The sequence below is a fragment of the Halichoeres trimaculatus genome, unplaced genomic scaffold (assembly GCF_033239565.1).
Source record: "Halichoeres trimaculatus isolate MK-OKI-2021-1 unplaced genomic scaffold, fHalTri1.1 fHalTri1_scaffold_22, whole genome shotgun sequence".
In the NCBI taxonomy this organism is placed as follows: domain Eukaryota; kingdom Metazoa; phylum Chordata; class Actinopteri; order Labriformes; family Labridae; genus Halichoeres; species Halichoeres trimaculatus.
Window position 1 is genome coordinate 21,498,995 of NW_027437200.1, and position 12,127 is coordinate 21,511,121.

The window sequence follows — 12,127 nt, forward strand, 5'->3', positions numbered from 1 at the left end:
TGAAAAATATGTAAATGAGCTTGTAGATGTCCCGCAGCACTACTGGCCAAATTTTTTTGAGGACGGATGAAACCAAAGCAGAGTTGTATGCCCTTGTTTTTTGTGCCAATTTTGCTTAAACTTTGATTCTTTGATACTTCAGATTTTCACTGTTTTAGTTTAGTTTTTTTTTTTTTAACACCCACTTTGCGAAAAAGATGATTGATAATGTCTACAGACGTTATCAGGAGCCAAACACACATCACATGTAAGCCAGATTTTAACATTTATCAAAAAAAAAAAAACAAACACTTAATAAATGACAAAGGCAGGCTATCATTATATCATTGTTTTTATTACTATCATTGTAATTTTTCATCATTTTGTCTTTACACAAAAAAACAAACAAATAATACATTTTTCAGGAGTTGATCACCCTCCCAACCCCAAACCCACCACTACAGTTACAGTTTGCTCAAAACACATTTAAATCAATGTAAATTACAGCAATGTAAAACAAAACAATGTAAAATAAAATCAACCCTGAAAGAGCTAATATAACAGCAACAGCCAGAATAATTAGAATCCAATACCCAGCACCTTAATACAATGATCAACTTTAAAGAAAGATCGGACAGTTTCCAAACTGAAGTAAGAACCCGACAGTGACAGCGTGTCGTCGTGAGAGAAAGAAAAGGGTTAAGTTAGAACAACCAGCTGAGGGGACGCAGCGTCGCCCCCTTTTTTTCAAATCCCCAAGAGAGAAAGAGTGTGTGAGTGTGAGAGTGTGTGTGTGTGTGTCGTCTATGCTTTCGACAAACAGAGGCTTTAACGCAGAGACAGGAAGTCGCTTTTTCCTGATGGAGAAGTCGCCGTTTGTACGTCGCTCTCTGCTGCTTCAAACCTTTTTGGACCAAAATAAAAAAGGCCGAAAAAATAAAAACAAAGAAAAATAAGCCAAAAAATTAACGAGCATCATCAACATCGTTACATATATCAAGAACTCCTGTCTGCAACTGGGGGGCGGGGTTTAATCTGATACACTACGGGTTGTTTGCATGTGTGTGTTTGTGTGTGTTAAAGGTGCACGACACCAAAAAGGCAGCAATGATATGATCCGGTGTGATCCCCCTGCCCACAAAGATCCAAATCTGTACAAGCCCCGAATTTTCAACGACAATCAAACATTTCATCAAATCAAAAGAAGAAGAAGAAAAGAATTCACCGCGTCATCGTCGTCGTCATCGTCCTTTAGATTCTTTTTGTTTTTTCTCCAGTGATCTTTTATAATATAGTCACACACACGCACTGTTGGTTACACACACCAAAGACACCTCATGTGTGGTTGCTCTTTGAGGGAGGGGGGGGTTAAAGAGAAAAATAACGCGGGCTCAGCGTTGACATTCTGGTTATGAAGGCGTGATGCCAACTGAAGCCACACCAGGAGGAGAAGAAGAAGAAGGAGGAGGAAGTGGTGGATGTGCTGAGTTATGATACAGAATGAAACCACAGATTTCAATCGATGAAGAAAGGCAACACAACATCCCCGCCCTCCCCGGTTTCCCCTGTACGCCCCTCGTTTCCAGTGCACAACTCTTTAAAAGCCTCAAAAGACAAAGAAACTAAAATAATGTTTAAAAAAAAATCAAGTACGGACTTCAAAGTCGAAGCCCGAGTAATCAAAACGATGACATCAAGTCTGACTGGCCTCCTGGGACCGGACGACGTGAGCGAAACGAAATGAAACGAAAAAAAAAAAGGAGTGAAAAGGTGAAGATGGATGTGTTTGTGCTGAGTTCACTTTAAAGTTAGTAAGAGGTGTGTGTGAGTGTGTGTGTGTGTGAGTGTGTGTGTGAGGGAAGGTGGATTTTTATAAAGTTCATTTCTGGTTGGGAGAGGAGGAAGGTAGAGGAAGGAGAGGGTCCGTTAACCAACAGCAGAGTCCGTCCTTACACTGTCCGTTCACATGTGTGTGTGAGTGTGTGTGTGTGTGTGTGTGTACAGGAGACAGTGGGGCTTCAGGAACCAAAGTCCTGGCTCAGTTGAAGTCCGTTTGTTACTGGAGGAGAACAGGAACACGTTGAATCAGAATTCCAGCAAAGGCTCCGTCCGTCCGTCCCTGGTGGCGTTTGGCCGACGCTCGGAGAAACTCTCGGCCAACGCCACCTTCACCTTTAGTCCCTCCCACCAGAAAAGACGTGTTGGTGCAGAGGAAAAAAGAATAAATAGCAGGAAGAAGTGACAGGAGTGGTCAAAGTGATCAAGGTGTGACTGTAAAAACAGATCAGACATGCAGAGAGTGGAACGTCTAAGTAGAACATGAAAATAAACCCAGCAGGGAGGAGAGGAGACCTCGGTGTGTCCGGAGGAAATCCACTCAGAGTTTTTCTACCTGCAGGATCTCACCAACTCAAGAAAAGAAACTTCTAGAAAAGAAACACGTTTTCTAGTCTCAGAGAACCGATAGCCCTGCGTTAGACCGTAGTCCAGATAACAATCATGTTATTAAAGTCATCCCACCCTTAGCTTACTTCCTGACCGCCGTGCTGCCCGCACCCCGCTCAAAGCATCTTCAACCTCCGTCGCCCTCCTCCCCCACCTCCCTCCCTAACGCGTCGTCTCTTCCCGCTGCTCACAGCTTGAGCTCGTTGGCGATCTTTGAGGCAATGTTCTTAAAGGCCATCGACGTGCCCGAGATGCGTTTGAAGCGCACGCCGTTGAGGGAGAGCCGAGGCAGCTTGCACACCTCCATCTCCCACTGGACGAAGTCGTCGCGCGCCGGGTTGCCTGACACGCACAGCAGCATGTAGCGCTCGCGCAGCTCGTACTCGCAGCTGTTCGAGTCGAGCACCTTGCGGATCTCGCGCATCATCTCCATGGGCTCCATGGAGGACGTGGTCTTCATGGACCAGGTGAAGCGGAGGGAGCGGGGCTTGGCTGAGTCCTTCTGGCTGGCGATGGCCGGAGGCGTCCCGGTCCCACCTGAGGGGAGAGGAAGAGTGTGAGCGTGTGTGGCCGCCTACCACGAGGAGAGAACACTAACAGGATCAGTGTCTGGACCCATCTCTAACAGGAAGCCAGCAATTTGCCTTTCAAAATGAGACTTTCCCACATTTATACCCTTTCTTCAAAAATGTTCTTCTCTGAAGCCATAACTGCTATCGGCTTGAAATTCCCTCAGATGACAGAGTTGACCCTTCTTTACAAAAGTTATTCGTGAATTTGTTATTTCGCAAACGGTTTTTGAATCACAAGCCCTCAATGTCGGTGAACCCCAAAGAAGCCCTCTCAGCTCCCTCCATTAGAATGACTGGGAGAGCACAATCCAGCTCCACACAAGCCGCGGCATTTGGGCCTCTACACAAAAAAGTAAAAGTCACACAGCTTTAAAAAATGACATGGATGGATTCCTGACAAAATTTCCTACAAAAATATCTCATTTTTAGAGAATTTGGGTCAAAATTGTGTCATCTATGAAGAGTTGTTTCTAAAGCCTCTGTCAGTTTTCCCTTTCACAGTGCAGCAGTTGCTGATGATGTCACACTGAATAAGAGTTCCGTGCAGCTGGTCATGTGACTCACTGAAGGCGGGAAAATGCTCATGTCATTATAAAGGGATGGAATCTTGACAGTGGAGGTTTGGGACTGGGTTGAAGTGACTGGCCTGAAGGGACCTAGGGCTTTAACTATTATTTCAATGATTGTTTTAAATTTCTATCAAAATTAGTTTCTTTAAACATCGTAAATTTTGGTTATCAGAGCCTTTTTCTCAAGATAGGTCTCGAAAAGAGTGGTGGTGTCTTATATCTGGGTCAATACGGTATTTGCAAGAAGCTTGTTAGCACCTGAGTGATTCTATCATTAGGGGTTTTTTTAGCTTTATTGGTTTCATTTTCTATTTGATTGCAAATGATACACCTGGGAGGTACTAAGTTCATTAGTTGGCAAGCTTAACCCTAATAAATTCTTAAAAATTTCAGTAACAAAAAAAATTTTGAGCTTAATTTTGTCGACTGTTATAGACAAAAGTTGTGACTTTTTTCAACATAAATCCATTTTGTACTGAATTTAGAGTTATTCAACATTTCTATGCAAAACTACGCTCCCTAGAAATGTCCCTCATCATTTATATCACAGTTTAGACAAAATTTAAGAGAATTATGGCACAAATATTACATGTAATTGATGGGACAAACCTGTCTCTACAACATTAAATTTTGTTGTGGGTGACATGGTCGACATTTCCTCCATGTTTTGTCCCTTGTGCTAACTGCAGACCTTTAACATGGCACCACCTGACCTCCATCAGCTCATAATTCTGCTCATTTCCTCCACAGTTTGGTCTTTGGTAAATGTTGGTAACACAGTTGACGATCAGTTAATGCGCCCCATGTACAGACAATCATTCTGATGAAATATTGATAAGGAGGAGCTGAAACATGACACACTTTCTTCAAGGGTCACACCAAAAACAATGGGACCTCAGCTGATTTGGGTCATGTGACTTCGGAGCAAACCATTGCTGATTTTTAGGGTTTTTTTTGACGGGAACATGGTTGACGCTGATTTTATCCATATAAATGATGAAAATAGTTTTTAAAACACCTTTGTCATGTTTAAATGATTATTTTAAACAAATAATACTAAAAATAATAAACACAAACATGTACTCTAGTGTTAATTTTGAAGCGCAAACTTGACATTTGAGAAATCGGACAGCACAAAAACTGTAAATTCCCACACATGATTTGCATTTTTAGCTAAATGATGAAACCTTTTCACTTTTTGTATTAAATAAAAGTGAAATATCATCCAAATGAGCCACTGTAAATGCCAACGTACCAGTGTTCCCAGATCCTGGTGAGGAGTTATTCTCATCGTTGTTGGAAGAAGGCGACAGGACACCACCAGACGTCTTCTCCGACTTGTCCACTGTGCTGCTCAGCATCGACCTGATGGAGGGATGGTAGGGTGGGGGAGAGACGAGTAGAAAGAGGACAGGTAGAGGATAAGAGAAGGATAGAAAAGAGAAGAGAGGAGGAAGAGGAGGAGGAGGAGGGGAGGAGGGTGAGGACAGAGTAAGGTAAGCCAAGAGAGAAAAAGAAGTTCATGAGAACCGAGACAAACAAGTAGAGACACAACAGGAGGAAGGGACGAATGGAGGAATGAAAAATGAAGGAATGATTGAGAGAAAAGGAGATGATGAGGTCATGGAAAACAAGTTCAGACAATCAGGAAAGAATTTAACGACCTTCATGTGTGTTTGTGTGCACGCTCCTCTCACACGGCGAAATTAGGGATTGGTTTTTATTTTTGATCTGTGGCACACAAACACACATTCAGGTACCGTGATTTTGATTTCCCATCACACACACACACACACACACACACCACCATGCAGGTCACCCTTCACACCAGCTCTTTCACTCCCTGGGATGCTTCCATTCGTTGCTAATCTCTAACTCCTGATTGGTTAAGCAGGTAACACCATCACCAACCAATGACATCCCAGCTCCGCCCTCTCCCAGCCATTCACAACAAGCTCAAAGATCAACGACTAAAGGCTCCAGGCTACTGATTGGCAGGCGGTTTTGGTAGAGCCAGGGGATCTGAAGGGGGTTTTCGGTTGTTCGGGCTTTTCTGTGTCTCACCTGCTCCCCTCATCCCGACCCTCTCCCTCATACGGACTCCTCGAAAAAAATCAACACAAGTTTAGTCTTTTTGAGGGCTAACATCCGGGCTCTTCATGAGAGACAGGAGATACGTTAATCAGTTGTATGAACACAGCCGCTCTGCTCGCCATGCCTGCCTGAATGTTCCAATCCAACCACAAAACATGGAGGCGCCGTTTTCTACGGCGGGAATTTGAGTCCAGAGCCACCTGAGAGCATCACAGGAACCGTGGTCCAGTGGGGCGATACCAAAACCCTGACTTCCTACAGAAGAGGCCCTCACTAAAAACAGGAAAAACTCTCTGTGGGTTTCTTGTTTTAGTGTGGTTCAGCAGATTTTTACCACCTGGCCTGATCCAGACTAAACGGTTGGTTTGATGGTTACACTTTGATAAGCACTAGCTTAGTACAACTTTGAAATATCTGAGTTAGGGCTGCACAATTCAGAAAAAATGTGCCTTTTTTGGGGGATGAGAGTAGAAACAAGGTTATCAATTCCTTCGACAAAAAGTAGCTTTGCAGGTTTTTTGTTTCAGCAACATTTTATTGAGATTATAAGCAAGTAAATGTGAAACTGGTCAACAGATCTGGATATCTCTGGATGTAAACAAACAAAAAAAACTAAAAAATTGCCCATCACGTGTACCAATTTTCAGTACTTTTGTGTGTTTATGTCATAAATACTAACTAGTTTAAAAATAAAATCTCAAAGTTTTTCAATTTACCATATCTATTCTTCAATTTATAAACTTGAAATGATGCGTTCAAGTCCTGCATGGAAAATCACCTACTCTGCAACTCTTTCGCAATCACAAAGATGCGTTTGGGTACCTAAACATGGTACCTTCTGATTTTACACGAATCTGTGCTTAGTGCTACAGATGGAATAAGTCACAAGACAATGAACCTTATTGTTATATGTTATTGACTAAAGCAGGAGATCTAGTGTCTTAAAGTGGTTATAGCAATCGTTTGAGTTGTTTGGAACCTTGCCGTATTTATGAAGCCAGCCATGAGCCTGCACGTAACTTTCCTTTAATCTTCCTGTTTGGAAAACATTTACTTGTTAGTGTTTCGACATTTTCAGTTTTAAGTAGGGATGTCCCGATCAGGTTTTTTTGCCCTGAGTCCGAGTTATTTGATTTGGGAAATCTGCCGATACTTAGTCCTGTACTGACATTTCTACTCTGATATATTGCAGTCCCAGCTTAAAGCTCCTGCCATGTTTTGCTCCACGTGAAGTTGAGATGGCAAGACTCTGTACTACCTCATAACGGTAGGATATATTAAGCTGTTCTCATTTGTTTTGAAATATTAAAGATCTGCTAAAAATTTCATATTTCAAATTACATATATATATATATATATATATATATAGTTTTCAGTATTGTTTACAAAGAGTAACCCAAGAAATATCAATTTATGCTAATCAATGCAGTTTCCCATATGTTAGCATCAAGCTAGCATTATTTTTTCATTCATTTTATATTGAAGACTCACCTTTTTACAGCTGCCTTTTATTAGAAAATTTTAACAAATCGTTTTAATAACTTTTCTTTAAAAAAAAATTGCACAATTTTGCAACTCTGCACTGCAACTTTTATCTTAAAATCAGTTTTAAAATCTCAAAAAAAAAATATTTTAATCTTATTTCGTTTTATTGTATCTTATTAATTTTAACCTGCTTTAAAATTGAATTTGAACTGTTTTATTTTAATTTGTTTTGTCTGTAAAGCACCTTTATATGCCTTGCTGAAATGTGATATATAAATTAGCTTGCCTAGCCTAGCCTATATGGTTTTGCTACATTAGGAGATTATAACATGATGAATGTACTCAATAAGAATCTCATGTAAAAGAGTATGGTACATTTTTGTGTTTCGTTTTTGAGTAAAACTTGAAGCAGAAAGTCATGAGTCAGAGTTTTTTGTGGTAAACCTTTAGCTAACTGCTAAGCTAAGATAGCTGGGGCGAAAGAATCAATAAGGCAATGGTTGAGTGTAAAGACTAATAATGTCACTGGTTACGCTTTCAACAATTAACTGTGCAGCCCCTAATCTGAGTCACAGATCTGCTCTCACCCTGACTTGTCTAACTCAGATCTCCAGATTTCCGGCACAGGCCGGTCTGATGTGTCTCACAGAGCGATGCTAACAGAACAGAGTGGCCTGGATCAGAACACGGTGATTCAACAAGAAGTTATGTAAGAGGAGAAAAAGCGAAATGGGATGGTTTGGGCCTGGATGGAGTGGTTTGGAACAGAATGGTCAGCATGGTGAGGCCGAGTCGTGCAACTTGAGGTTAGGAGCATTATTAATCCCAGCACTGCATTTAAACCTTCATTAGTAACATGGTACCTAGAAACAGGTAGTTTAACGTGGACAGTCCTCGGAAACACTGTAACTATGACGTCTATAACACACACGTAAACACACACACACACACACACTCTTCTCTCATACCACTGGACAACAGACTGAACAGAGAAACACACACATGGAGGAACAACAGACGTAAAACACATGCAGACGATGGCAGGAAAGTGACACACACACGTGGGAAATGAAAAAGGTCGAGTCTTAAAATCTGCTGAGGGGGTGATTTCTGCGCTGCCCCTTTTTTAAAGTGTCAAACATGTCAAACATGCCCCTGCAATAGACAAATGGTTAAAATATCAAATGGAAAATGGCAGGTGAGAAAAAAACAGAGACACAAGAACGTCTGAGGATAAATCAGTCAATGTGTGAATCAGCTGTTCTTGCAGTTTTTCATGCCCTGTATGATTCAGCGCTTTATGACGACTTTACTGTCACTTTCAGGAAACACAAAGGGCTGGTCAAACTAATGATCTCACTACACAACATGCACTTTAGATAAGATCTATTCAAATCGACCAATTTACTGTTGACGCCATCAAAAATATGCACACATTTTGGCAACAGAAGCAGAGTTTAGCGCCATTCATTCAGACGAGTTAACGTTCTTTAATCACTAAATTTAAGCCCTAAGTAGCGTAAAAATGTCTGGCTGTTCTTTAGTCAGTCGTCAGAAACGATACGACACCATGGAGTCAGCTCTGACTGTTAAAGAGCTACCGGTGTTTAGGAGCAAAGAGTGACCGTGCTAACTGGTGACTCTCAGCAGAACGTGTCAGTGGCTACCTGTTTACGTGGGTTAAGGCCAATGATCCAGGTCTGACGTAGTTTTCTGGCTCCTCTATCTATAACTCAGTCATAAGCATCAGGTGACTTAATTTGTCCACTAAAAATGAATGTCCACTGAATGTCTGTCCATTTGTTGATGCTCTCAACCCACTCACTGATTTCTCACAATCTGTAAGTTGTTTACCATCCATCAAATTGGTGTTATTTTGATAAAAAATGAGTTTTTATTGGTGGTTAGCACTCTCATGTCTTTCGACGAACCATTGTACTCCGCAGCACTTCTGTTGCCAAACTGTGCAAGCAGCTGTAACTGTTAACTAAAGTAAACTGGTCTAAACCAGGGGCCTGCAACCTTTACTTTAGTACCTTAGCTCACCAAGATTGAAGTCATACCGGAGCCACAAAATCTACTTTATCTTCACAAGAAAGACAGTAACGTTTTAAAAAATCTATATATCGTTAAAGTCTGAGGAAAAATTATCTAAAAGAGAGATCTTTGAATCTATTAAATTTTTTTATTTAAAATAAATTTGCAAAAAAAGTCAAAAAATACTTAAACTTAAAAAAAGTTCAAATTAAAAAAATTGAAATTCTATAAAGTTGCAAAAATTAATTTTTTTTTTTTTTTAAAGAAATATGCAAAAAAAAATATTGAAGTCTCTATTTTTAAAAAAAAAGCTAAATTTAGTGATATTAAAATTCTGCAATTTTTTTTACATATCTTTAAATGTCAATTTGCAAAAATTACAAACCACTTCAAACTTTCAAAAATTTGCAAAAATTTTGGAATTTCAAATGGTGCAAAAATTGCAACCTAATTTTTTTGAATTTTTTAAAAAATGCCAAAATTTCAAACAATTTTGTTATTTAAAGATTTTAACCAATTTTTTTTTTAAAGTGCAAAAATCTCAAACAACCTAGAAATTTCAAAAATTTGCAAAAATTCCCAGTTTTTTTAAAAATAATACTTGAATTTGATAACACATATTAGTTTTGCAGCTCATCTTGTCATTTTTTGTTGTTTGCTAATGTCGTGCTACATATCAAGTATCTATATTAAGTAGCATGTTTGTAGTTAAATGAATTGGAGGAGGTGAAGTAAAGCGGTGGCAGGCTTTGTTGGAAGATGCTTTCGTTTAACAAAATGTTAAGGCAAGATTTAATTTAGTGTTAATGTCTTTATTCATCAATATCCTCTGTAAGAAAAATAAAAACTCTTTATTTTAATATTTCTTGAACGCTACAAGGAGCCACTGCGAAGGAGTCAAAGACCCACATGAGGCTCCAGAGCCGGGGGTTGCAGACCCTTGGTCTATACTCACAAATCTAAGAAACGTGCTCTTTGTTTCTTTCCTCCAACATTTCAAATACTCGGTTTTATGAGAATAATCAAGCAGCTAAAAGTATCACTACATGTTTGTAAGACTTAACTTGAGTGACAATAACATACAGTTGCAGCTTCTCACCACCAGGTGGAGCAAATGTCCTGGTAAAAAATGCACTGAGCAGTAAGTGAGCCATTCAGTAATACAATAATCTAATCTGTGTTTGTTGTAGGGCAAATCTACATTTGTATGTTTAGGTTTATTAATGTATATCTGTGTGCATGAAGTGGTGTTTGTGTGTGTGTGTGTGTGTGCGTGTGTGTCCACAGTATTAAGGTCTTTTCCAGCCAGAGTAGGTCAAAGCCATCCAGTTCTGCTGCCGCTGTTAGAGCCATGGCCAGAGTGAGAACAGAGCAGTGAAAGGAGAGAAGAGAAGAAGAAGAGTGCAGCCTCGGGAAAAGAAGAGTGCAGAGCCTGAGAAACGCTGCAGTCCCGTCCCTCCTCCTGTCCTCGCTACCTCCTTCTTTATCTCTATAACTTATCTCTAACAATAACCCTTTACTACAAACACAACAGGAAGTCTGCGGCTGATCTGAGTCAAAGGAGCAAACGAGATGATGATGGTGAAAGGTTTTTAAAGGTGACGGTAGCAGGACTCTGAATCAGCGTCTTTTCTTTCTCCACAGAATGAAGGGTATCTGTTAGGGGCTTTTTAAAGAGCTACCTGTGAGCTACCTGTGAGCTACCTGTGAGTTAAAGCCACGGGATGACAGGGTTAAGAGTTAGAAGGGACTGCTCCACCTACGACACGTTCAGCCTGGCGCTAAGCTACAGACAAACACGGGGAGGAGGGATGCTGAGGAGGAAGGAGGTACGATGGAGGGACGTACATGAAAGAGTGATGAGGTGTTACTGTGCCACATGGTGATGGAGTGAGTGTGTGAGTGACAGAGTGAAGGGGGTGGGTGGCTCGGTGAGGGGAGGGTTAGTAAAAAAATAAATAAAAGCTAAATAAAAACGGGCCCTCAAAACCAGAGGGGCTCAAAATAGGGGCCAACCACAGAATAAAGGAAAAGATAAGGCTCAAGGCACAAAGAAAGATTTTAACAAAAAGCTTCACAAAACACCAAAAGGGGAGAAAAAATATATATGTGAAATATATATGAAAAAAGAGGATATACGTATATATAAAAGGGGTTATATTTAACGTCTTGGTTGTTGCCTACCTTCTTGGAAACCTGAACGAGAGATTTCTACAAAAACAAAAGAGGGATAAAGAAAGAAAGAGAAACAAATGTGTGTATAAAAACGATTTAGAAAGAAAAGTCCAACATGTGCTCACGCAGCGAGGCCGCGAGCATCACGAACATCAACAGAGAGAAGATCGGCGTGTGAGTCGCCGACCTTCGTTTACGTCCGTTTACGTCCGTTTACGTCCGTTTACGGGGAATTACTGGAGTCAGTGTGTTAAAGGGATGTTAAAAACACACCAGGACCCCGTTTGGGGTTTTTAACAAACTCAACGGGATCCCGTCAGGAGGCCCCTCCCACTTCCTCCCCTCCCCCCTCCCCCTCCTGAAAAGGTCTAAAAAAGAAGCTTGAGGGTCAAAGGTCAAACATGATTAAACAAAACAGAGAAAAACATCCTGAACACACACAAAAAACACAATACACATTAAAAAAAACACACTTTTTAAACCCACACTGACTTACCCTCCGTCACACACACTTACACAAACACACACACACACACACACACACACACACACACACGTCTGAAAACGTCCGTGCAGTGTGTGGTCAAACTGTGCAGATGAAACACAACCTCTCTGTCTGAAACACCTCTACTTCCTACTACCATGCCAAGTTAAATATGTGTGTGTGTGTGTGTGTGTGTGTCAAGGTGTCCCCACTGGTGGTATTTTTAGTGGAGGGAAAAGTGATATCTCCGGTGTAACCATGGATACTGTCGCCACTGAGCTACAGTA

At 40.8% G+C, this 12,127-nt stretch overlaps 1 protein-coding gene across 7 annotated transcripts in view; it reads right to left on the minus strand.

The window, feature by feature from the left end:
- Positions 1 to 409: 409 nt before the first annotated feature.
- mark2b (MAP/microtubule affinity-regulating kinase 2b) overlaps positions 410 to 12,127 on the minus strand; it is a 70,626-nt gene continuing 58,908 nt past the window's right edge. For 5 of the 7 annotated variants that reach the window (XM_074662057.1, XM_074662052.1, XM_074662053.1 and 2 more), the window contains 4 exons: positions 11,366 to 11,392; positions 5,630 to 5,665; positions 4,821 to 4,930; positions 410 to 2,961 (listed from right to left, as the gene is read on the minus strand). In XM_074662057.1, coding sequence (XP_074518158.1) covers positions 2,612 to 2,961; positions 4,821 to 4,930; positions 5,630 to 5,665; positions 11,366 to 11,392 — 523 coding nt within the window. In that variant the 3' untranslated portion in view covers positions 410 to 2,611. The remainder of the gene's footprint in view (positions 2,962 to 4,820; positions 4,931 to 5,629; positions 5,666 to 11,365; positions 11,393 to 12,127) is intronic. The other 2 variants (XM_074662054.1, XM_074662055.1) reach the window with 2 other exon arrangements.